This window comes from Acartia tonsa, chromosome 4 (genome assembly GCF_053477335.1).
Source record: "Acartia tonsa isolate MP-2025a chromosome 4, ASM5347733v1, whole genome shotgun sequence".
NCBI lineage: Eukaryota > Metazoa > Arthropoda > Copepoda > Calanoida > Acartiidae > Acartia > Acartia tonsa.
In genome coordinates, this window is record NC_137263.1 from 29,914,641 (window position 1) to 29,942,217 (window position 27,577).

At 32.3% G+C, this 27,577-nt stretch overlaps 3 protein-coding genes across 5 annotated transcripts in view; 1 reads left to right on the forward strand and 2 right to left on the reverse strand.

Annotated features, from left to right (window-relative positions):
• Positions 1 to 3,226: 3,226 nt before the first annotated feature.
• LOC145316729 (histone H4) lies at positions 3,227 to 3,958 on the reverse strand. Its single transcript, XM_080157439.1, has one exon. The coding sequence runs from the start codon at positions 3,767 to 3,769 to the stop codon at positions 3,458 to 3,460; it is 312 nt and encodes a 103-aa protein (XP_080013565.1). The 5' UTR covers positions 3,770 to 3,958; the 3' UTR covers positions 3,227 to 3,457.
• A 2,660-nt stretch (positions 3,959 to 6,618) lies between these two features.
• Positions 6,619 to 7,253, forward strand: LOC145316727 (histone H3). The gene has a single exon (XM_080157438.1). The coding sequence runs from the start codon at positions 6,648 to 6,650 to the stop codon at positions 7,056 to 7,058; it is 411 nt and encodes a 136-aa protein (XP_080013564.1). The 5' UTR covers positions 6,619 to 6,647; the 3' UTR covers positions 7,059 to 7,253.
• LOC145316726 (uncharacterized) overlaps positions 7,244 to 27,577 on the reverse strand; it is a 70,449-nt gene continuing 50,115 nt past the window's right edge. For 2 of the 3 annotated variants that reach the window (XM_080157435.1, XM_080157437.1), the window contains exons 12-23: positions 26,744 to 26,805; positions 25,996 to 26,103; positions 25,346 to 25,494; positions 22,768 to 22,885; positions 22,136 to 22,267; positions 21,592 to 21,646; positions 21,259 to 21,356; positions 19,793 to 19,919; positions 19,245 to 19,340; positions 12,494 to 12,712; positions 11,161 to 11,208; positions 7,244 to 10,166 (exon numbers count right to left, since the gene is read on the reverse strand). In XM_080157435.1, coding sequence (XP_080013561.1) covers positions 10,035 to 10,166; positions 11,161 to 11,208; positions 12,494 to 12,712; positions 19,245 to 19,340; positions 19,793 to 19,919; positions 21,259 to 21,356; positions 21,592 to 21,646; positions 22,136 to 22,267; positions 22,768 to 22,885; positions 25,346 to 25,494; positions 25,996 to 26,103; positions 26,744 to 26,805 — 1,344 coding nt within the window. In that variant the 3' untranslated portion in view covers positions 7,244 to 10,034. The remainder of the gene's footprint in view (positions 10,167 to 11,160; positions 11,209 to 12,493; positions 12,713 to 19,244; positions 19,341 to 19,792; positions 19,920 to 21,258; positions 21,357 to 21,591; positions 21,647 to 22,135; positions 22,268 to 22,767; positions 22,886 to 25,345; positions 25,495 to 25,995; positions 26,104 to 26,743; positions 26,806 to 27,577) is intronic. The other variant, XM_080157436.1, reaches the window with a different exon arrangement.

Consider the following 27,577-nt stretch of genomic DNA (forward strand, 5'->3'; position numbering starts at 1 on the left):
GGGAGGGTAAAGACACCCTCCCAAAAATAGTTTAAAACCTTCCCAGGACCTATAAGAAGCTTCACTGTAAAAAGGAAAAATATCGGTTCAGCGGTTAGCGAGATCCTTTAGGACAGACATAAAACATTTACTACTTTATATAATAGGATAATGCACAATCTGTTACCACTTTGAGGCTAAAATTACGAAAGAATTCTTTTCTGTTCCTGCTGTCGACTTAGATGGTGTAGGATCTCCAGATTTTGATTGATTTTCCGTTTCATCACCTTGGGCAAGAGACTCCACTGGAGATTGGACAATTGATCCATCTTGAGATTCAACTTCTTGAGATTCAACTTCTTTAGGTCCAACTACTTTAGGTTTGAAAAAACTAGAAATCTTTTTCTGGCCATCTAAAAGTAAAAAAAGAAGGTAGATGTTGATTTTTTCTTGTACCTCGTCGGTTTTTTGAATCATGTTTTTTCTATTCTTTTAAAAATTTCTGTAATGTATATTTTAGGTTAGGTTAGGTTAAGTAAGGGTTATAAAGTGCTCAGTAGGGTAAGGAATAAGGCACCCCACAGTGGCTAGAAAGCATGAAAAAAAATTTGATAATACATGAAAGCACAGGATGTAACAAAACCGACGAGGTGAATAATGTTTATAAAATAAGAATGAAAACATATATAAAGCTGAAGCTCAAGAAATCAGATGGATGAACAAATACTGACAAAGAGTGGATGCACATAACATGCTTACAACACTCACTTCTGAATATTCATAACAAAATTGGCCTAGCATCAGAATTCTGCTTTCTAAGTGTGTGGGTTAGCATTTTTCTAGGTTTTATGTAGGTCTCCAAAAATTAGTCCTTAGATTTACGCTTAATGGTGTGGGGCATGAATCTATTTTGACTACATATAATAATTTAAAATTTCAGAGGCGTTTTTTATTAAGTAGATTTAACAGCAAATGTCACCAATATCAACTTCAAACCTAAAATAATGTATCCTAATCGGCCACCACGTTCAATTCTTAATCTGCTAGACATTAGTTATAAAATTATACTTACATCATTCATTCTGTAATAAACATGACAACAATGGCCTAGTATCAGAATTTTGCTAGCTAAGTTGTCGGGTTAGCATTTTCTATTATAAAGGTCTCCCAAAATTAGTCTTTAGATTATGCTTAAGAGGGCAAGGGCATTTATCTATTTATGACTACATATATTAACCTAAACTTTCAGGAATGTCAATATTGTATAGATGATTTAACAAAAATGTCAGCAATGTAAACTTCTCCAAACCAAATTACAGTATCCTAAAAGGCCACCACATTCCATTTTAATAAATCACAGCTGCAAACAATTTAAACATCTAAATATAGAGTAGCTTCCTTCTAAATATCACAATAAAATTTTTTTTATTTATGATACAATCAGCATAATTTTCTTCTAAACACACAAATCAGCATATTTTTACACTTTAAATGACATTCATTATTTCTACAATTTTTTTACTTAAAAAACTTCATTATAACTACAATAATAACTACATATATAACTACAATATAACTACATTAATAACTACATTTATAATCACAATATAACTACATAATAACCACCAGTTAAGTCACATTTAATTTTGCAATCATATCTCCAGGGGGGTTTACTCCCTTATCAGAAAACACAAACCGCGGCTTGGGTAAACCCTCAAACTTGACTAATGGTCATAAATGAGGTGTCAAGTCGCAATTATTTACTTATGACTGACTTTATGTTCTTTTTTGCATTATGATTAATTGTAATTGTTTTTTCTTCTATAATCCACTTACATAAACGTTGTCATATGTATAATAATTGAATTTGAAATATACATACATACATAAAGTATTTAGAGCAAAAAAATTATTCATTAAGTCATTAATGAGCTAGTTAAAAATATGAATACTTAATATGAACATACTTTCAATTTTTAACTTGAATATAGAGTTACTTTGCTTATTGCACAAATATGTGCGACATTTAATTTATTTTTGCCTGTAGATTTCTTCTTTGGCAAAGATTTTGTTTTTGACTTAACATTGGCAGCTGATTCTCTTGGATCATCTGGGTCATCAGAATCTGATTCAATCTACAGAGAAAATAAACATTTAGTGAATCACTTAAAAGACAAAAATTTGGTGTTTCAAAGGAACATCCTGACACTGATATACAGTTACAAAAAAAAACTTGTGAATACTTTTACTTGCCTAAGGAGGTCTTTAGAGAAAGGGGGTTGACCCAATTTTTTTATTTTAGATTAAAAAAGAAAGGTAAAAAAATGTTAAGGTAGGGTTTATGTTTTTTTTTTTGGGGGGGGGTGTAACTTTTTACAGGGGCGATATTTCTTGGGAAGTTATAATCCTTTCCAGCACCTACAGTACCTGAGAAGCTACACACTGTAAAGAAGAACCATATCGGTTCAGCAGTTAGCGAATTCCTTCAGTACAGACAAATAAATTAACAAACAGACAGACATCCTTTTACTATATCTTATGAATATTTATTTAATTTTGTTTCAGGTATCAGTCATGATAGTTAATTTAAATACAACAGAGAAACTGTTGGACAAGGAACTTAATAAATCATTACCTGTTGTATCCTGGTTCTTTTTGCCAAAGAAGCATCAAACTCTAGGGAGGAAAAACAACTTTCTTCATCTTGACTAAACTCCTCCCCTGACGAATTATCTGAAGGAGGTCCTTCAGCTGCAGCTGACATTGATAATGTAAGGTTGTGAATAATGTAAAGTCAGAAATATTATATGATTAACACCTATTTATTAACAGTATATTAGGTTGAAATATGGTGTTCAACAATTTAAGTAAACATATATCTCTATATTATAGTTGGTTGCTATTTACATAAAATACTTTTATTGATTAAGCAAAAAATCTAAACAAGAATGATAGTTTAAGTAAGTTATAAGATAATCCTGGTCTTCTTTCAGCAATAAGATCTAAAAGCACAAAATAACCTAAGGACATTTTATACTAGTTTTGTAAAATAAACTACAGTAACATTATTGATTACTAATACTAATTTTACTTTTTATTCCAAAAAACGTACAATAACGTATACTGAAATGTTCATATTGAACACAAAAACCAATAACGTACAAAAACGTACCAAAAAACCTTAAAATGGTATTCAATATGAACATATTGAACATAACGTACACGGTGGTCACCCTGTGTAACTTTAAAAAAGCGCTTCTGCTAAAGAACAACATTAGTTAAATAAATTTTTGTATGTGATCTAGAGATTAGCAAAGCGCAAGATCTCTATTATAATTAAGTTTATAATTTAATTATGTAACTATAGATATTATTTGATATTTTTTGCAGATGGTGAAAATTATTTAAACAATATCTCTTATTGATATAAATAGTTGGCCCTGTATAGGGCCGTTTTTGTTTCCAGTGAGCTTTAAATTTAACCTCCGAATCCGTACAGGGTGCGGCCTTGTCTCTTCAGGGCATAGACAACATCCATAGCGGTGACAGTCTTCCTCTTGGCGTGTTCAGTGTAGGTGACAGCATCTCTGATAACATTCTCAAGGAAAACCTTAAGAACACCACGGGTCTCCTCGTAGATAAGTCCAGAGATACGCTTGACACCACCACGTCTAGCCAGTCGTCTGATGGCGGGCTTAGTAATACCCTGGATATTATCTCTCAACACCTTCCTGTGCCTCTTGGCGCCTCCTTTACCGAGTCCCTTTCCACCTTTTCCTCTGCCGGTCATGTTGATAGTTTGATTTCTAAACTGAAACTTAGTTCTACAATTTGGGAACGCAATACTTATACCCAACAAACATAAATCTCTCGAGCTCCTATTGGATGTATGCCACGACGTTCCAGTACAACTAAGGCAGGTAAATATACAATACAAGAACAATGCGCTTCTGTGGGGGATGAAAGGGGGGAGGAGAATAGGGGTAGGAGGTGAATCGAAGTTGGATGTTTATCAGAAACAATAAATTTTGGAGGGAAAGTCACAAACATAAACGTTAGGTTTTGCTAATTAAAATTAGAGTGTCTTATGAAAATATATTTAATTAAAAAAAGTTATTTTTAGACAATTTAAGACGTTGAAAGATATTTTTTTCTAGTCAGTAAGCATAATATCTTTCTATCATTTTGTTTCTTTTTTTTAAATATCACAAATCTTTGAAAAACAAGCTGTAACTTATTTGTCTTTTGATTAACTTCTGAACTAACAAATTTAAGAATTTATATTTTTTTTTAAAGGAATGGCTAAAACACATAGATGTCCTTAACTAAACTTTTACTGGATATATATAGGGCAAAAGTCAAAGTGGCATTCTATAAAAAGATATTATTTTGAATTGAGAAATTTTCTGTTTTTTGAAAAATAATACAATGACATAGGCTTGAAGTATTGCTTTTCTTTTCCTTTTTATGTTTTTTTTCTTCCTCCTTTCTTTTTTTTTTTAAAAATTCTTTTTGAATAAAATCTCTACTTATTAATCTTCAATGATATTCTAAAACTTAAAATATGGTATTAAACTTATATACAACAATGATCCATCTTATTATTTTTTATATTTGATTTATTTTGTTTTACTTTTCTCTAAATTCCTTCATCTATTTTTTTTTCTCCATCTTTCTTATTATTTACTGATTTCTCTTACATAATATAAATGTTTATTTGTGTTTTTCTTTTTTTACCATCCTCACAACTCAATTTAACTAAATTAAAGTTTCAATTTTCCCTTTTTACAATTAATTTGTTTTATATTCTTTTTTTCTTTTTGTCCTCCTTAAAAAGGGGCTCCAGGAATCAAATACACTATCCCCATTTTGGTCAAGATAGTACTCCTGTAGCTCCTGGTGCATATCCTAAAAATTTTCCTTTTTTATTCCACCAATTTATATTCAGTTAATGATTAAACTTAGTATATATTATATTATTTTTTGTATGAGACTAAACATCATAATGTAAACTCTAAATTGTCAATAGATAGCAGCAATTTAGAGTATTGTATGTGCTATCTCCTAAGCTAGGGGGTACCTGGCAGCACCAAATAAACATTATTATTATTATTATTATATCATGATTTTATTTTTACTAACTATTTGTATTAGTAGCAGAGCAACTCTAATAATCAGTAGTGAATCTACTCTACTTAATTTACTTTAATTTAAAAGACATTTATACATATTGATTGTTAAGGTTTCGCAATTATCTCAATAATATTTTGATTATTATACATGCGCTATATACTCCATATCTATTAATGTTAATATGTCTTACTTACTGATTTATTAAGCTTTTATGGATATTTTTGTTATTCTTGTTTTAAACTTAGCAGTTTTGCCTATATAGGGGTTCCTTGGAAACTGCCAACATAAAATATTATTTTTTCTTCTTTCAAAAATGATATACAAAATGAGAAAAAAAACATAATATAGATATTTAGTAAATTGTATGAGAAGCTAAGCCTGGTCGGTATAGTTATTAGCAAGATCTTAATGCCTTAAATATAATCCAATTATTTTTCACAAATTTATTTTCTCATAAACAGTTTTCATTGTAATTATACAAATTTTTCTAGGGGTGATTTCTCTTCGAGGGGTTGAGGTACCCCTCCAAAAATAGTTATAAACCTTCCCTGAACCTGTATGATATGCTCCAATGTAAATAAAAACCATATCAGATCATCGGTTAGCGAGATCCTTCGCTACACACAGACATGAAAATAATTAAGAAGGATTTATTTTTTGGAAAACTTTCTAAAAATATATTTTCTCCAGTTCCAAAAATTAGCATAGCAAACCTGCTCTATATAAGTATAACCAAAAGGCCTGTACGTACGTACGTGTAAAGCATCTTGTAATACAATTTTTTGCGATAGACACTGTTTTATCATATTCATTCGAAACCGATTAATATCCGGTGGATTAGAACCGGTTCTCCTCATCAATACGAAAAAATTATGTCTAGCATCGTATCATCCAGTTTTCTAAAAATATAAAAATGTACGATCACAAGATTAAAACCAGTTCTTTTAATCTTTTAATTTGTACATTTTATATCCGCGGAAATCTGTTTTTATAAAACGATGCGAGAAATAACTATCCTCTTAAAATAAATTCAATTTAGATACAACATTCAAACATAATATTTTCCCTGTTGAAATATAAAGTAGGATACATATTTTTATAAACTAATTTGTTTGTAAGCGTATAAAAGAAATCTTTGAATTTACATTGTAAGTAAAATACTTTTGCTATATTTCAAAGTAGCACAAACCCTAAAATTTCCGTTGGTGAGATAGCGTCAGGTAGCTTCATCTCATATATTTGAATATCTAATCCCCTGTATTTAATATATTTCTCTATAATGCATTGTTATATTCCCGCTTAAATCCCCTTTATTATACTAATATACACAGGCAAATTTGACGCTACGCGTTCCCTTCAATGCTCACTCACTCCCCTATATTTTTACCCCTTCATAATTTGGGAAACCCTCCCCTTTTTCGTTGAATATACACTGAAACAGTAATCCATTCTCTTACCCCATACAGCTTTACGTTCGTCCACTATAAATAAAGATCTTGAGCAAATTTCACGTAGTTGAATTTTCAGCATATAAAATGGCTCGTACCAAGCAGACCGCCCGTAAGTCTACCGGAGGAAAGGCTCCTCGCAAGCAGTTGGCCACTAAGGCCGCCAGGAAATCCGCCCCTGCCACCGGTGGAGTTAAGAAGCCCCACAGATACAGGCCCGGTACCGTTGCTCTTCGTGAGATCAGACGTTACCAGAAATCCACTGAGCTTCTGATCCGCAAGCTTCCCTTCCAGCGTCTGGTCAGAGAGATTGCCCAGGACTTCAAGACTGACCTGAGATTCCAGTCCAGCGCTGTCATGGCTCTGCAGGAGGCTAGCGAGGCCTACCTGGTTGGTCTCTTTGAGGACACCAACCTGTGCGCTATCCACGCCAAGAGAGTTACCATCATGCCCAAGGACATCCAGCTTGCCAGGAGGATCCGTGGTGAACGTGCTTAAGCTTATTGACTTTGACCAACTGCAGAAAACGGCTCTTTATAGAGCCAACCACATAATATTAATGAGCATTAATTCTAAAATCCATTTCCAATATATAGATCAGAAGATATAAATTTAATAGCTCAAATACCATAAACTGTATGTTATAGACCCTAAATAATTTAATAAAATAAAAACAAGCAGAGTTTGTTAAAATTTACTTTATTCACTGGAATTAATCACAGAATTTTTTTGCTGATAATAAAAAATCTTCATGAAAGTTAGTTTATGTACAAATTAAAGCAATTCATAATCAAATTTTCTTAACAAATCATACAATACGTGACAATATATTATAACAAGGATTGTAATGTCCACAAGTAGCGTAGCATATAGACAAAAACAGTTATGGTTGGCTTGTTAGACATTGTCCATTTATGGCTTACCGTGGTTTTAGCGGTTTTACACGAAAATATTAAGGTGACTGATTGATACAACCTGATACACATAATAAAAAGCTTCTTCAAAAGCAACCAAGGAGCGGCCTAGTTAAATATTTAAACATACCCCACAGTCAGAAGAATCTACACTAAAAAACAGACCTCTATCTCATGACTGCTGAGAAAATCTTAATATTGGAAAGTAACTGTCAAACGGATCCTGGTTATGAAGTTGCTGCGCTTATAAAACGAGTTTACAAATGGTTAAAATAAATGAGGAGTTTGATACAAATAATTTTGCTGTACATTTGTATAGCAAAACATTGACTCCTGCCCAATAGAAATGTACATGAAGTAAAAACTAGAAAAGAATGTATACAAACACAGTTTAGTGATTAGACATTTATAAATAAAAAATATGTATTGCATTTTCGTAATATTGCACATACAGGATTAGGTTTCCAAATTATACTGTCAATATAATGAAAACATGGCAAAAAAATCAACTCTCGCCCCTGAAAGGGAAAGAGCAATTTCAAGTTTTACCATGTAGATCAAACATCGACAAAATATTTAGACTACCTATTCCGGCATGATTGATTATTATTACTAAAATACGCTAAATAACTATTCATAGTTAACAAGGCTTTTAAAGCAATATGTACAGTAAGCGTAGATCGAGGTGGATGGATCTTGGACAAAGTAGCTTCGGACAAAGTAGCTTCAGGGACAAAGCAGCTTCAGGACATTTATTCAAGAAAAGTAGCTTCCTAAGAAAAATAGTCTACACTGTTAATAAAGGTCATGGCCGCAGCGCTCGGCCCCCTAGCCTGCCTAGCCGCGGGCGATTGGCCCCCTAGCCTATAACCTAACCTAATTAACCTATGTTAGCCTCAGAACATTTATTTAAGAAAATATCCTCAACTGATAATACATAGGTGGTTTAGAATTTCGTGGATTTTTAAAAAGTGATTGGTAGATTTTTACAATTTTTAATATTGTTTTCACATTTTTTAGGTTAGGTTATAGGCTAAGGGGCCGAGTGCTGCGGCCATGACCTTTATTAACAGTAGAGGCTACTTTCCTTCAGAGGCTACTTTGTCCGGAAGCTACTTTGTCCTGAAGCTACTTTGTCCAAGATTCGGTGGATTAAACATTATTTAAAGGAGTAATTATTGTTCAAAAAATCTCTAGTCTCATAATTTTTAAGATACAGAAATTTGTGCTTACATCTTAAGAAAGAAAAAAGAAATATTTTAAAGCTTTTTTTGAGGAAAAGCAAAAAAAACGTATAATTTTGAAGTATAAGCATTTTTCTGCACAGAAAAGGCAAAAAAGTGTAATATCTCGATTTTTTAGTAGCGAAGCTACTCTATAATTTGAAATGTCCGTAAGTTAGAGACAAAGTGTTAGAAATATGTTTTTCTCGGCTCCTATTAAAGAAAGAAAGCTGAAATTTTTAGTGGAGATTCCTAAGACATATGTGCATCTAATCTATAATTGTTTTGTCCATCTGTCTGTTAATTAGGGATGCTAAATCGATTTCTAGTTTTTAAGTTTTCATGATTTTTTCGACTCCTGTTCAAGATAAAAGCTGGAATTTTTAGGGATTAATTAAGTCAACATTATACACATTTTCACCAAGTTTAATAAAGACTTCCTATTGGTTGGGGTGCTAGATCGATTCCTAGATTTTACGTTTTTCTTTTTAGCTTAATGCCGCAAAAGACATAATACATTTTTAAAAGGTTACGTGATTTATTCCATTTATGTCTTTTTAACATACCCAAAAGATTATTTTTTTCCAGATGTCTATCAATAAATTTTAAGCTTCGCTACTTATGGATGTTGTCATCCTTGTTTTAAAGTGTAAGCTGACAAATTTTAAAAGCTAGCAAGGTTATATTATGGAGTCACTGCTATATGTAGGGGTAAATACTATTAATCTAATAAATGCATTGTAAATTAAAATTTTAATAAATTTGGATTGTAAAAATGGCTCAAGCTAAAATTTTAAACTACTTTTAAAAATCTTACTAGAATAAAATTTGCATTGAAGAAACATGTGCATAATTAAGTAATTATTTTTACAAAAAATTGATTTTTAAGTCATAACATCTAACAATGGCAGTAAAATTTATTATTTCAGACTTTTCCCAAATTTTTTTTCTTTATAATTCTTAAACCAAGAATTCCAGGGTACCCAAAGTTTTTAAAAATACGTTTTTCTATTTGTTGGCTCAAAAAATTTGGGTACTTTTAATTAATTTTGATAGATTGGTTTAGAACATATAGTGTACAAACTTTTCAACCACAAATCTTAATCAACAAAAGGTGTAGTTTTGTTTTTTATCATTGGGGATGTATAACGTTCATTGTCTTATCCATTAAGATCCCTGTAAAATATTTGTGATTAAAATTGCTTAGCAAAGATATAATCATACAGCATCTATATAAAATATTGAGTTGACTGTTCTTGGGTAAAGTGTAAAGTATCTGCGCATGTATTATACTGAAACATGTGACTGCGCAGTGACATATGTGACTGCGTAGGGACCTAATTTGGAAGGTCGGACACGTCAATCCATCTTCCTCTGGTGTCAACAGTAGCCAAGTCAACGATGCAGGACCCGAGACAGGATTTCTTCAACTTTCTGTTTATCTTGGCTCTTTGCTTCTGCAGAATTATCTAGAATAAACAAAAATTAAATTAGGCGATTTCCCTCAAATCATATGTGAACCATAAACAAACTTTTTAAAATTGATGCTTTTTTGTGTAAGGTGAGGTTAGGGGGAGGGGTGGGCTCGTTGGATTGTTAGGTTTCAGCTAAAAGACCTGAATTGAAATAGTTAAAATAATAGAACTAGCTTTTTAAGCATTAAATGAATTTTTGGTTCTTCAGAAAATATGTTGTGAGTTTTATTTTCTTCGTTTGCTATGTTGTAAGACTAAAAGAATTCAGAATGATTGAAAAAAGATTAATCTTAAGTGTTTTAATGGTTGAGTTTAGGGTTAGCATTTTATACTGATTTTAGACTTTTATAGTGTTATATTTTATATACATATTTACATTTTCTAGATTTAGAATTAGAAGTTGATTTAATTAAATAAAGGTTTTTCTACATTAAGAACCGGTCTGTCTGATAGCTATGAACGTTAATTAGGAGTGTTAGAGTCAGATTTTCAATTTCTAACTTTCCATGATGATTCCTGGAACAAATGGGTACAAGGTATAAAGCATAGCAACTCTAAAATCAAACAATTACTATTTATAGTTATCCTGGCATCGATTATTTACACGAAGCAATCATCCTCTTTTTTAATTTCAGAATTTGGTGATTACTTTGTTGATTAGGTAAAATGCAATAAGTTGGTATACAATAATAATAATAATTTTCTCTGTTATGACAACTGAACATTTGCTCTATAACTCACTTTGTCCGTTTGTCCATTCCATATTTGTTTTGCTTCGCTACTTTTGGATTAGGTTAAGTGTATGTATTCTACATGTAGTAATTAGAATTTAAATTAAAACTTAATATTTACATAGATTAAACATGCTTTTAGTAGGTTTATATAAAGTTCAACACGGTTAAGTAAGTTTAATTAATTAAGATTTATATCAGAGACATGACAAGGTTATTTTAATATAAACATTATATGTAATCTCGCCAATAAATACCTCTTTGCCTTTCATGAAAAGGGAAACACTGTCTTTTCCAATTTGTATCTAAAATTAACAGCCCAGTTTAACTTTATAGTTTTTTAAAAGCGAAGCTTTTCTATAATTAGGGTCGGTCCGTCCGTACGTCCGTCCGTCCGTAACGGATAGCTTTTTTCGTTAATTTAGGCATGTTAGAATTGTCCTATCGATTTCAAATTTTGCATGGTGATTCCTTTAATAGTTAGGTACGATTTAGAAAGCGTAGCAACTCTATAATCATCACCAAAATGTCCGTACGTCCATTTTAAACATGTTGATTTTTTAACTTTTTTCACAACAAATTTTTTGTGATCTAATCATCCGATTGATCTGATTTTTGGTATATTGATTTCTGGGACAACAAAGCATAATGTAATAAGCGAAGCAACTCTATAATCAAGTCCTAAAAATGTAAGTATGTCCATAAACATTATCCTGAATCAAGCAGTTTTTCAACAAATTAACTTACAATTTTGCTTTGACTCTTATACAAATATATTATGCTTATTCAGTTCTGACACTATACAAGTGTTAATGTCCGTTTGTCCTATCGTTTCAGTGCTTCGCTTTTATGGATGTTGTCATCCTTGTTTTATAGTAATTTAATGATTTATGATTATTAATTTTCATAAAAAATGCTTGAGAAAAATCGCAAAAAAAACCTGTAGGTCGCTGTGCTGCCCTTATCTAGTGCCTAATAAAACCTTACCTGAAGTAATAAACTAACAAATAAGGGGAAGGGGCATGGTTTTATTGTTCAACAAGGTACTTTGTGTGAAAGTGCCTGTCCTTAAGGTTTGGTTAAGGTTAAAAAGGCTTTGCATCCAGGATGCAGATTTAGGAAAGTTTGATGCTCCAGGAATAAGATCCTACTATTATATAGCTTTGATAATGATTAATATCGGCTGGATAAAAAAATTCATAGGTGATAAGGTTTCCTTAGCGTTCTATAATACAGAGTAGCAATATATTAAATTACTAGCGGCTACGCTCTCTAGAAACCTCTGGTACTTAAGGTAGGAGGGAAAAAGGTGACCTTATCCTATTTTAAATTTGAGTTTCAAAAGAGTAAAAAATACTTTTTGGGGGAGAGGAGGGTAAAGACACCCTTCTAAAAAAATAGTTTAAAATCTTCCCATGACCTATAAGAAGCTTCACTGTAAAGGAGAACAATATCGGTTCAGCGTTAAGCGAGATCCTTCGGAACAGACAAAAAAGCTCACTACTTTATATAATAGGATATGTGAGACATAATAGGCTTATTTTACCGGATTTGGCCCATTATTGATCATAAATTAAGAGTCACTATTACCTTGCTTTGTTTTCTGACTATTGAGGTTTTCTGAACAGTTATCCTATCCGCCTCTGTACACTCATCCTGTTCAGTGGCATCATTGCCCTCGTGTTCCTCTCCACCATCTTCGCCTGCAGCCGCCTCTCCGCCTCCATTCATGACAACCGTTGATTCAGCCAAAGGTTCCGCTGGCAGCTCGGAGTTGTCAACGTTCTCGATTACAGAAGATTCATTTTCCTTTATAGAAGAAACTAATGTTATTTTAATAAAATCTTCTTTTTCCAGCATGACTCTGAAATCAATTAATTTTGATTAAAACCGGTTCTGAGCCATACTGAAAAATCGTGTTTGGTATTATAGTTATTTTTCCACAAAAAATGAAATAGAATTTATTAAAATTAATCCCCGTTTTGTTGACCCAGACCAACGGGGACAGTTTTGGAATGCCCCCTTCGGTTCGCACGCCGCTGTAGACATTATCAATGCAGACGCGCCATAATTGTAGAAATGCTTGACAATTTTTAGTTGATAAAGTAATGCGCAAATATTTCCCAGAAAGTGAGAAGATTTGTAATTTTTAGTTGTTTGCTCGTAATGTTTATTCACAAACAAACCTAATATTAAGCATTATACTGTTCGGGACTTGAATCAAGCTTTATTATCGTGGCAGTCTGGATATGTAAAATCCATTAAAATGTTTAATCAAGGCAAAAATATTTTCAACCACACCTCCCTAATTTTTAATTCTAGTTTTAAGGTAAATTAATTTTTTCTATGGGCGATTTCTCATGGGAGGGCCGTGGTACCCTCCCACAAAATAGTTATACAATTCAAGGACTTATAAGAAGATACCCTGTAAAGGAGAACCACATCGGTTCAGCAGTTAGTGACATCCTTCGGTACAAACAAACAGACAGACAAACATCCTGGTACTTTATTATAAGGATTGCCATTCCTGATATCTACTATCACAAAGTCATATTCAAGTCCCCAACAAATTTATGTGGGTGTGACTACTCTGTGTGCGTGTGTGTGTGTGAGTGTATGTGTGTGTGTGTAAATATATGTGAGCCCAACAAACAAGATACACTTCAGTAGAACAGAACAGCTACTACAGGATGAAATTGAAATTACTCCTACAATTACTCCAACATAACCAATAAAATATATTTAAAAATAGAACAGGGAAGTTTTTTACCTATGACTTTACTGGACTTATACCTGCTATTCCCTAAACCTGCGGGGCTACCCAGTTCAAAATATAACCTAACCTAACCTGGAATAAAGTGATTAACAAACAAGCTGATAACACTACCACCCCCCCCCCCCCTAGTTTTAATTTATTTCAAAATAAGGGAGGAGAAGGTGGGTCGTGCTCCACAAGGTTTTATGAGAGAAATTGTTAATGATCCTTGGTTTTTAATTGCATTTATATAGAAAAACGGTAGTACTAGTGTCTAGCTATGGATATTATTATTCTTGTGATGTTTGCACAAATATATTCTCTTATCCTGTAACTTGTCACTACATTTATACACATTATACATATTATGCATTCTATACCCATACCACAAGGACTCTGGTAGGAAATTGACAACTTATTCATACGTACTGTACTAAATCAATCATTACTTGGACTAATTTAACCAAATTAGTTTTTTTTTAGGTTTTTGATATTTCATACAACCCCCTTAAGTTATTCATTACAGTAAAATACAATTTTAAAATTTATTTACTGTGTAAATATGCATAAATATGACGTTTTTACTGACAATTATGTTGATTTTTACTCAAAGCATATTTCTTGTAGACAATAAAATGATTATAACTTTCGTTCTATTTAAGATAAATTGATGAAATAAAAAGTACATTCAATTTTATTAAGCTGAAAAGTCACTTATTGATATTAAGAAATAATAAACCCCTTTGAGTGGGGGAGGGGGGGGGCGTTGAGTATCGAAATAAGAAACTAATGTAAATTTCTTTTCTACGGTGGGTTTTAATGATTCATATAGCAGCCAAACTGTTTTAGGCAATACCCATTTGTCTGTCTGTCCCTCTGTCTGTCTGTCCTTTTGTCTGTCTCTCTTTTGGATTTCAATGAATCATCTAGCATAGCCTAATTGTAATTTGTTAATGCCTCAAAGACTCTCTGTTACTATTTACCTGTCCCTCTGTCTGTCTGTCTGTCCCTCTGTATGTCTGATCATTCACAGGTTCTCTATTGGATTTTATCTAATTAATTGTCTATTTTAGTAAAACTTTGATAATTCTTCTTGCCCGTCTGTCTGTCTATCTACTGAGTTTCTACCCTTGGTCTAACAGACTTATTCACTTAATTTATAAAAAATTAGATTTAACTAATAATATGGTGGTATCTTGTACCAAGAGATACAAAAAAACAAATAAAAAATGATTCAATTTCTTCTATGAAGAAAAGTGTAATACATGTTCCTTTATTCTCTTTGTACATCAAAAATATGTTTCAAATTTATAATATCAGGTTATATTCCATTAATTTATTAACAACTAAATTTTTTGACACCCCACTTATGACTTTTAACAGCCCCCTTTAACTAAAATCAAGGGTGATTTTATTAAGATTTTACCAAACCTACTTTACATAAGAAATTTATTACATTTTAAATTTTTTTTTTATAAAAAGAGGATTGGGATATATCTCCCTCCCAACATTAACTTTAAAAACTATTGTAAATTATATTAAAAGTTATAAACATATATCTATCAAGATCATTAAAGGAATTAACTCAAGTTTGAGGGGGGGGGGGGGGGGGGCTTAATGCAACCATCTCGTAATCAATGCACAAATTGCACTTAGAATTCGAATTTTGTTACAAAACTTGGCATGAGTAATCCTTGGTACATCTATTTTCCCAAAATGGAACAAAAAGTTGCAAAAGTGACGGCTAACAGCTGGCGGCTCAGTCATTTAGCCGTTTTTGGGCTATATTCAGGGCGAAACTATCATTAATTGCATAGGAATCAACTTTTTGAAACATATTTTTGCTTTAAATATCCATTTTTAAAATTTATTGTGCCAGCTGCTAGAACTGGCTGAAAATGGCTGGGAGCGGCTAAGAGTATGAAGAGTATATAGGGCTTGTGACATGTCTAGGGGTAGGTTTTTATTGGTACTGAGCTCAAAAATACTACTATAAATAGTGGGGGTCCATCAATTTGGCAGCTGGGGCTGTTACACAGACTGTTAAAAACCTACCTAGAGACACGTCACAAGCCCTATCTACTCATTCTACTCTTGGCCGCTCCCAGCTGAGCTGCGGTCATTAGCAAGCTGCCAAATGAATTTTTTTGTGGTATTTTAAAAATTAATAAAATAAAATTAATGGTCTTCTTATCAATAAAGGGGGGTTTGGTGCTGGAAGGTGGGCAAAATTGATATATATTGAGCTAAAATTTTTAAACTACCTGGTCCAGTAGTTACTGCATCTAAAAGAAAAACAAAATTAAAATTTTTTTTTTAAGTTAGGTAAGAAAAACTGCAAAAATGGAATTTGACTTTGCAGATTTCTTGCTACACCTTCATATGTTATTATTGAGACTGCTCCATTTTTTTGGTAAATTTCAGGTTTATATTGACATACTAGAATTGAAATTTTGTAAAAATCTTTAAAATTGAGATCACACAAAAGAACTAAAAAAACATTCTTTTTGCAGATTTCAAAAACTTTGAAGTGCTCGTGAGGTCACAATTATTGCATCACAGAAAAAAATATTTAGCATGGGTCATTTTTTTGCTTAAATCAACCACATTTTTACTGGGGGCAAAAAAATGTTCAAAATTTTTTCATGGTGGGATGATTTAATCTACAATATATACTTTTGGCTGTTGACAGCTGTTCTCAGCCATTTTTGGCAGTTTTCAGCTGTTATGACAGCGAAATCTAGAAATTAAAAAAAGAGTTTTTAGTAATATGTCCTTGTCCATGACATAAAGTTATAATGTTAATTAAGAAAAGTTTAATTCCATGGAAATATTAAATTTTTTTATATCCTTATAAGCCATTACCCAGCTGCCACTATTTTTGGTAGTATTTTTTAGCTCAACACCCCTTAAAACCTATCCCTAATGGATGAGTCCTATGTAATTATTGCTGGATTTGCCCTGAAAATAGCCCAAAAATGGCTAAACAGCTGAGCAAACAGCCCTTAGCCATTACTTTTCCAAATTTTTGTTCCATTTTGGGAAAAAAGATCTACCAAGTATTACTCATGCCAAGTTTTGTAATGAAATTCGAATTCTAGGTGCCATTTGTGCATTGATCACATGATGGTTGCCTTAACCCCCCCCCCTTAAGCTTAACTTTTTGTTAAATTTTGAAAAACAGACCTACTAAGGATTACACATGCCAATTTTCATAACAAAATTTGGATTAATTGATTATGGAATGGTTACATTAACTCCTCCCCCCCCCCCTACATATGTATGAGAGTTTCCTCATGTCTCAATTTACTAATTAAAATTTGTACAGTACAGTTGTACAGAATATTGCAAGATTTTTTTAGTAAAGTCTGGTAATTAATTTACCTAAAAATAGATAGCATAGAATTATCTGAATCAATGACTTGCTTAAATACACCCTCCTTAAACACCCCCAACCCCACTTTATTTTAAGGGGTGTAAATTTATTTCCTTTACACCCCCTTGGAATTTATAGAGGGGTGTATCTGAGGGTGTAGGCTCTTGTCAAGAGGGTGGACATGGGTGGACACCTAGGGAGGTGTATCCATCCCCCTTAATTTTACAAGGGTGGTGTATACAACCCCTATACCAACCTTTTGCACGCCTTTGATCTTATCTATACTTTTAGAGTACATAAAGTTGTAATTTCAGTAACTATTCTACAAAAATTATCTTCCTAAATTGATATATGATTTTCAGGGTAATCTCCGGTGGACTAAACATTAAAATTTTATGGAAAAAAAGATATCTTTGGAACATGCATGTCTTGAAATTATCCCCCCTTTGTACTCAATACGCATTATTAATTCTAAGTGTGTCAATTTTGCATTTAAAGATACCCTTAGTTTAAGCACTAATTTCTCCAAAAAATGATGAAAAAAGATAAAATTTTTTTTGATAAAATGATAAAAGTATATGTAAAATGAAATAACCAGCAAAAAAAATTACAAAATTACGTTAAATAGAACGAAAATTAGAGCGTTTTGTATGCCTTATAAAATGCGTATTTCTCATGAAAATTGTAGCGATTTAGTGCGTTGAGTAAAATGTTTACAAACTTCTCGTTTTTATAAGAAAATAGAGCCTTTGTGATACTGAATAGTTACATCTATGCATAATCACAAAACTTTTCATTTAAAAAAAATAGGATGTATTTATGTCTGACCCTGTGTGCCATAAAATCTCGCTAACTGGTGGACCAGGTAAGTTTTTTTCATTATAAATACCCCTCTGTAATTTTATTTCCATTTCTTATTTTTACTACCAGCTACACACCTGGAGGCCTATAGGTGAACTTGAGGAAAGTGAGTGGGGAGTAAGTTGATTTTAGTTTTGCAAAGATTGGTTTATTTTTTTGTGGGGGGGAGAGGGAGGCGAGGCTTTTTAGGGACAATTTCTCCTGGGAGGATGGAGATGCCAACCAACCCCAAAATAAACCTGGACTTATAAGAAGCTTTCTGTAAAGGAGAATCTTATCGGTTCAGCGGTTAGCGATATCCTAAGCTACAAATAGATAGACATCCTGTTACTTTTATATAATGATTATTATATTAACATTAAAGTAATATATATAGAGTGGTAAATAGTATTTGTAACCCTGTTCCTTTCTCAAAGGCCTTGTACCGTCTGTTGGTTGGGTCTTTCAAATCAGCTGAATCTTTCAAAAATGTAAATACAACCGGGTGCTGGCAAAAAAACAAAAAGCAAATTGAAAACTAATGTAAACACAAGGACGACCAAGCTTTTTACTTTAAATGAGGGGTTCCATACGTTTAAGGGGAGTAATCTAACGTATTTTTAAAAAAACTTGTGGGGTGTAAAATAAGAGATTTCAAAGTCTAAAGGGGTGAACACCCCTTTACCCCTTTTCTTGGACGTCTATGTATGAGCTGCAATGATATTTGCATTCATCCTAGTTAAATTCGTTTTGCATTGTCTAAATACTGTTCAATTGTTGAAAAATATTTTGAAAAATATCTACTGATCTCAAAAAACTGACAATAACCCATTTACTTAAAATAAGAACATAGTTAATTTGCCACCACCTGAGAGAGAGCTCAACCCTTTTTGGAAAAATAATTGAAAACAACGTAAATTCAGGCAAAAAATAAATTTTGGGAACATCTGCAATATATTAGTTCTACATTTGTCGCTAGATGCCACTAAAAACTTGATAATTTTGATTTGCAACAAAGTATTCACATCATTAGGAAAAATGTCTTGTTAATCACAAATAACTAGGTTTAAAAATACAGTATTGTAAATCGGAAAAGATGATCATGAATATAATTGTATAGTCAGAAGCCTAGTTGTGAAAAATTGATAATGGCAGTTTTAAATACTTCACCTAAGTTTAGACAGAAATGGCAATTTTACACAAAAATTGGCCCTTTCTTTTTCAAAAAGCAGAAGAAAGCATTAAACAGCTTAAATTAGAAAGCAAAGTTTAATGAAATTATTTTTCATCTGCAACGCTCTAGGTCTTTGCAATTGGAAATCAAATAGTAAGCTCTTTATACATCTATACTATAAATTTATTATATTAACCTGATTAATAATTGTATCTTGTTGACATGTAGAATTATTAAGAACAGTGTAGGCTGTCTCACTCATCCCACCATAATCTCCATGCATTACATCTTCCTATATAAAGAACACTAAAGTAATAGTATATCTATCTGTGTATGTATATTTAAGATATGTCCAGTAAGACCTTGTCCCAACCCAAATATAAATGTTTGGAACCTCTCCCCCCTGGTGCAGAACCCCTTGAGGCTAGTCGCGCCCCATACTCCCCCCCCCCCCCCCCAATAGTCTAAAACCTTTCCTGCATAATTACAAAATCAGATAAATAGGATGATTATATCATATAAAAAATTGTTGTCAAAAAAGTTTTAAATGAACCTACGGACTTTTTAGTAACGATAATATAATAGTGTTGCTACGCTTTCTCGTACCTAACTTTTACAGGTATCATCGTGCCAAGTTTCAAATTTTTAGGACAACTCTAACATGTCCTAAATTAACGATGGTAGATTTCCATTACGAACGATCAGACTTTAATTATAGAAAAGCTTTACTTTTAATAAATTTACCCAGGTATAGACTAGGTGGACACCATTGGATGTCCAGAGGTCATAGCTGCTGTAGAATTTAAACAGGATGAACAGAGATATAAACAAACAAGGAACTCCACATACATTTGCATAGATCAACAGATTTCTACAAATAATAAATATCATTTTAGTTTCGTATATTGATAGTTATTAGATTGCTAGTTATAACTTTTAAATATGAGAAATGGTTAATAATAGCTACAAGATCTTAAATTTGTGCATGTTAAAATGGTCCTATCAATTCTTAATCCTGATGACTTCCGCAACAATTGTCATAGGTTTTAAGACTAAACAATTAACAACTCTATAATTATTACCAAAAAGCTTGAACGTCCATTAAAGTATATTCTAAAAATTTGTATTTTTATGGTAGTAATTCCTTTTTCGATCAGGCAAATAGGACAAAATTTATATAAGATATAAGACAGAATTGTTAAAAGCGCTGCTAATGTATTCTTATAAAAGATCGTTTATATTTACATCTAATCAATTAATCGTCGCTTTAATGGATGTTCCCATCTCTGATTAAGTAGAAATATGTAAATTGTATATTAAAAGTTAAGTGTGTAAGTTAAAAATTGCAAAAAAAGTTTCTTGTTGTAAAAGTTTAATTTCAAAGTAATTTAATCGCATTAAAAGTAATATATTACAGGAAGCTCTTTATGGTGCCTATAAAAAATGACGTCATAAAATACAAATAACCAATGATAGGCCAATACACAGACTAAATTACCAATGGGAGGCCAGTATACATTTAATTGACCAATGGTAGGCCGATATGAAGTAATTTTTTTTATAGACACTACAAAAAGCTTAATGTTACTGCCAGTATTGCAAAGAAATGGTGTGTCATCACATCCACATAATATCTTATAATAATACAATATAAATTGCAGGGGTTGTAATATTTTGAGAAATAGAACAGAAAAAAAACTTTTTTTTGTCAGTTGAAATCAAATAATAAGAAATAAGTTCTTATTCGTTGGCTTAACCACTTTGGGGAATTTTAATGATTGGTTTAATGATTTGATTGGTTGGTTTATTAAGTTGAATGTCCAAACGTTCCAATCACTATAATTGTAATCTTTAGATGGGATAATTAAGTGTTTAACATCGGCCATTTTCTTATTTCTTAGGATCCCTAAGAAACTGTCTGTTCTATTTTGATTATTTGAGATTCTGAAGATTTGACAATATGATAAAATAGATGTAACGGATAGCTAATTTTTTCCCCTCTTTTAATGACGGTCCACCCACACGTATATACTACAGTAGCTGAAATCTAATAGTTGAATACGAACTCCTCAATGTCGTCACTAAACATGATGAAGCCCCCCTCCCCCCCTATATAAATACCTGGTTGTAGCTGAGATCTGATGGTTGAATACGAATTTCTCAATGTCGACACTCAACATTATGAAGCCCCGCCCCCCCTATATAAATACCTGGTTGTAGCTGAGATCTGATGGTTGAATACGAACTCCTCAATGTCGACACTCAACATGATGGAGGATAACACTGTCAACAGGTTGTAGTAAACTATCTAAATTAAAAAAAAAACAATGAGATTAGTTTCCACGAAAACTTTATGTCTTTTGAATAGAAAAAAAAACTCAATATCCTTTCAGATAACTACAAACAAAAGTTTACTACAAAAACTTGAAAATTTTAGGACACATCAAATTTTTAAAGTGGCACATACAAACACATAGATATCCTACTACTTTATAAAATTGTTAGAGTTTTGTAAAAATTGTTAAAAATTAAATTATTTTGACCTGTTTTGCTATAGCATAATGAAGAGCAGGTGATCTAGGTGAGGTGCTGTAGAATCTAAACAAAACAAATAATTCTTCACACTTTATGTCAATAAAAAGCATCTTTAAAACAAAAAACAATTTTAGCTAAAATGGTAACCATTACAAATTTTTAAATGTCATAAAAATGCATACTTTGGGTATAGTCCCTTTCGTGACATCGCCTCTTTAGGGGCGTTTCATCGTATTTTTACAGTAGCCTTTCTCCTATTTCTAGCCTAAAGGGGCAAATTGCCTAACCCTGCAAGGAAATCACCTAACCTAAACTAAAATAACCTATCAAAAGCCACTGTTAAAATACATCGAAACGCCCCTTGAGAGGCGATGTTACGGAAGGAACTATACCCCAGACTTATATAAGATTTTAACTATGATTGTACCTATGTTTAAAGGTTATAAAATTTCAGTAATTCTGATATCTAATACAATGATAAACAATTAGATTCATACTAAGTTAATTTTTCAAATCCTCTGGACTTTGATTAAGAACCTGGACAAGAATTACCTGAGGAATGGATGAACAAGAAGTTGTGAAGGTGGTAGGAACAGGTTGATTGTTATTAAAGAAAATATTCTGGCTATAACTGTGACCCCACCAAGTATTGTGCGCCATCTTCCAGAACCACTCTGAGTAAATCTAAATTTAAGAAACTTGTGTTATAATATCATGTCTCTCTGCCTGTGTCTCTTTCTCTATGCATTAGTTAAAAAATTTATTTAGAAGAATTAAATCTAATGTTTTTGAACTATTGACTACAAACTGAGAGGCCTCTATGATCACTTAATGGAAGGGAATTGTAATAAGTCAACAATCTTTTTAGATTTTAGTTTTAAAAAGAAAAAGTAATAAAAGGACTTTTAGGATATTTTTTTAGGGGTAATACCTCTCTGAAAACCTTTCCTTGAAATATAAGAAGCTTTACTTCAAAGGAAAACTTTTGGGATAAAAATAAAAGCCATTATTATTTTGTTTTTTGGAAAATTTGGTAAGATCAACCATCAAAGGAAAAATAGCTTTTATAATTGGAAGTAATGTCAAGAACTTATAATTAAGTAAAACTTAACATTAACAATTAACAGATTCATAGAAAACATCCTACTACTTTCATGTGTTAAACATTAATATATTTGACTAACCTTAGATAAGCTGTAAGTATGCCTTCAGAATTAAGAACTGAATGGAGTTTATCAGTTTGAATTTTGGTTGGATCCAGACCAAAGGCAGCCAGGACACTACTCATGCACAGACCAATACCTTCAAATATATAAATTATTAGGGATTTAATTTTGGAAGCTTTCACACTAAGTAACTTGTTCAGCATTAATATTGATAACCCCCCCGTCACACACACACACATGAACTATAATGAAAATTGGTTATTCGTTTGTTTGTTTGACTTTAGGTAAGGTTAGGTTTGGCTATACAGGGTATTAGGTAGCCTCACAGTGTTAGAGTACCTCAGGTATAGGCCCTGCATAGTTAAAAGGAAGGGGGTATCACTTATCAGTGCTCAACAGGCAATAAGATTTGTTTCATCTAAGATAAAATAAAATTCTGGAGGAAAAATTAGGACGGGGGGAAATATAAGGTATAACCAACAAGCGAAAAAAAATCTAAAAAAATATTTGGGGGGAAAATGGAGAAGTCGTCAATTTTACGATGTGTTGCCCCCCAACGACAGCTGAAAACACGTATAGGTTTCGTGATTTTTTTCTTGAATTAATTTCGTTATTAGTATAAGCTGGGACGGGGGTGTATTTGGCCTATTGTGTTTTATTTGAATTTGTTCTAAATCTTAGAAAGAAATCCTAACATTTTTTTTGTTTAAATCTTTAAAATTAAACAAGGATGACAGCATCCATAAGTAGCGAAGCTCAGAAATTATGAATGTATATTATGAATATATTTACCATATACCAGTGTCATCCTATATATTTGATGAAATAGGGAAATGACGAAAACTTCAAAATCACGCAACCTTTAAATCACGAAAAATTAAAAATCTAGGAATTGATCTAGCACCACAATATATAAACAAATCTTGGATCAAGTCAAGCTGAGTATGCCAATAGCCTGTTTTGGCACACGCTACTTGACTTGGGGGAATATTGGCATACTCTACTTGACTAGGGGGAAAATTGGCACACTCTGCTTTACTTGGCGTAATATTGGCATACTCTGCTTTACTTTTCAAGATATGCTTTTTCTAAGATTTTGAAATAATTTATGTATATATACTAGCGGCTCCACCAATGCCCCCCCCCCCCCTCGAAGTCTATAGGGGCATTTTAGGGAAGGAGAGAGCTAAAAATCTCCTTTACATTTAAGTTTTAAAAAGAAAAACTATTGTAACATAATCATGGTATTTTAAAGGACCAATAAGAAGCTTCATTGAAAGAAGAACCATATCAGTCCATCGATTAGTGAGATCTTTTATTTTGAAATTTTAATGGTTTTAGGATAATTTTCGTAACTTTTCTACTACTTGGAATAAAGAGCTTCTAGATGCTAGGGACGCACTGCTAGTTTATATATTTTACGTACATAAAGTAGTAAATTTGTAGGTTGAATTATTATAATATAAATCGGAAAATATGTTAAATTCATTTATTTTTTTATTTTTTTTTGTCATGCTGCTTTGTTTGCTAAACTATTGGCATACAATGCTTTACTTGATGAAATATTGGCATACTATGTTTTACTTGGGGGAATATTGGCATACTCTACTTGACTAGGGGGAATATTGGCACGCTCTGTTTTACTTGTTGCCATTGGCACACTCAGCTTGACTTGATCCCAAATCTTAATGAAACTTGATGGAAATATGTAGACTATTAGCATATTCAATCCCTGATAATTTCAGCCGTAAATTTTGAATAGGAATTGAGAAAACAATAGAAAACCTAAAAATCTAGGAATCGATCTAGCACCCCTATTAATAAACAAAATTGTAATAAAACTTAAGGAAAATATGTAAAATGTAAATCTAAGCAATCCCTGAAAATTTCAGCCCATTATCTTAAAAAGGAGTTGAGAAAATCAGAAAAACATGAAAATGTAGGAATCGATCTAGCACCCCAAATGACAGACGGTTGGACAAAACAATGTATAGATTAGATGGGCATATGTTATAAGAATCTTCACTAAAAATTTCAGCTGTCTATCTTTTATAGGAGCCTAGAAAATCACGTTTCCCCCACTTTGTCTCAGACGGACGGACAGACGGACGGACATTTCGAATTATAGAGTAGCTTCGCTACTAATAAAAAAGGAGAATAAAATGAATAAAAATATCCTAGTTTGACAAAAAAAAAGATATAAACTAATTTGATGCAGCATGAAGTTAAAAATTTCTCACAATGCATGATGTCATGAATCTAAATTTTTCTCAACAAAATTTGTGGTTTTAAGGAATCAAATTTTTAAAATATAATGTTATTTAAAAATGTAGGATAATAACTATGTTTTATACATCTTAATGAACCTAGATTTAAGGATTGTAATAAAATTGAATTTTTATTGTTTTAAAAAATTATATGAAAGATTAACCGCCAGAAACGATATAGAATACGTGATATTGTGATAGATTCCCGCATTCCCTGATAAAATGTTTCTCCCAGCTGGATAATATAACTACACTCTCCATAATGATTTTACCCTACCCGTCCATCAAAGACCCATAGAAAAGATTTGACAAAAAATTATAAAACTAACCTAAAACAACTGCTCCTAGAATGAGTATTGCCATAATATGATATCTGCCAATGAATGTGGCGGCTGGAAGGAAGACGACAACTACAACAATCAAGGAAGAGCACATCATTGCTATGGTGTTGAAGGTACAGGCCAGCAGATATAATAACCTAGGTGCACATGGAAAAAATATTAGATTATTAGGGAAATTTGGTTTAAGTTTGGTGACAACAAAAATTGCACAGTTAGTAAAGGACTTACAAAGCACACAATGACTTACTCTTTTTAACTCTTATCTTAGAAGCTGCGCGCGCCTGTAAATAAATGACGACATACAATACAAATGACCATTGATTGGCCAATACACAGACTAAATTACCAATGGAAGGTCAGTATACATTTTAATTGATCAATGTTAGGCCATTATGACGTCATTTTTTATAGGCACTATAAAAAGCTTCTTATATTAGGATTAACGTTTTTGACTTAATACAAGCGTTTGACTGATTCCACAGATATTTTCTAAACTCATTTTTAAACTAAAATTCATATTACGTATATAGAGGAACCAGAGCACTGGATAATGAATATAACGACGGGCGCAAGGGGCGTGCGAAGGAATTTATCATTTCAACGCTAGGAGGGTTAGGGGTGGGGGGTTATGTTGTTACCTTTGTGGAAATGTGAGACAATGTTCATGTTGAATTTTGAAAGCTGTATACTGCGCCAGTATCAAGGCCACGGCACTGCTTACACCAGAAAACCAAAGAGATGTAAAACTGAAAAATAAACACAATAATAAAAACAAAAAAAATATTTGGGAAAGTGTAAAAAGTATTGAAATAGCCAAAACCCTGCAAAAAAGCAGTCTGACCGCCATGGATAATTTAAGTTGATTATGCGCCTTAATGATGGGAAAGTTGAGTGACAAGAAGTTTCACAGTCTATCTTGTATGGGAGCCGAGGAAATCACGTTTCCTCCAAAACGTTTCACACGAACAGACGGACATTTCAAATTATAGAGTAGCTTCTGTGGATGCTTTTCTGATATTATAAAAGACTGGATGAATATACGGGTAGCGGTAGTATGATGTGGTAGTATGATGTGGTATTCTTGTAAACTAAAACAAACTTTCTACCATCACAAGAGACATTTTAACTTAGAGCTTTAAGTTAAAGATTAAAGTTTTTGGTAAAATTTTAAAAGTGGCGTGCAAAGGGTTTTGTCGGGGTGTTGTTTTGTATGGATGCATCAAGGTTTTAGACATTTGTCAAGAGAGTAGAGGAAGTTGTATCCCTTGATTTTGCCAAGCGGTTCATACACCCCACTTCTAAGTGTAATTAATAATGTTACCAGCTGTAATTAGCCAGCCGGCAACCATTGTAATTTGAATTATCTATCTATTGTATCAATGTTACCTGAACTCATCCAACTTCTTTTGGATAGTTTCTTGGGTTGCGGCGTCAACTTTATTAGAATACTAAAACAAATATAAAAAGCATGAATGAAAAAATCCAGAAAAGTCATGCACATATTTCATATTCCTCTTTTTTAATAGATTCAACATATTCTTCACCCCCCCCCCCCTCCAATAAACTTTTTTTAATGCAAAATTATTCATATTATTTACTCATCCTTCGGTTTTCCTGTGCACATAAGACTTGTCCTGCATTCAACTTTTTGGGGGATTTTCATTATACAATATCCTATATAGGAAAAATTGAGTATCTTTGGCCTTTTTAAGAATGAAAATAATTTTTGAAAGACTCCTGGGAGCATGCAATTTCAACTACATTGCATTCGGTCCAATGTCATTAGACTGCCGATAATATATTTATATCAGCCTTGACCACCTTTATTTTATGCTTTACAGTCTACATAAATAATTAATGAATGATGTGAAATTATCATTCGATATTATTGTCAGCTATGCAATAACTTTCTTAGATGTGTGATCAACACTTCTACCATGACTAAAATCACAATAGTGTTTAAAACTTCCATAAAAATTATTAATTTTGCACTGTGTGCCTATACCTTGATTTATATGACTGTGGCATCTGTGTGTACATGACAAGAATATTAAGCAAAATTCCCACAATCTTCATACAAAAATAATTAGGAAAAATAATACATATTTATTATTAAGGATAAACAATATCTTATTCATTTTGTATTTTAATAAACTATTTGTATTTTATTATTTATAAGATAAGTTTGAATAAAACTTTTGCCTTTTAAATAGATTTAGT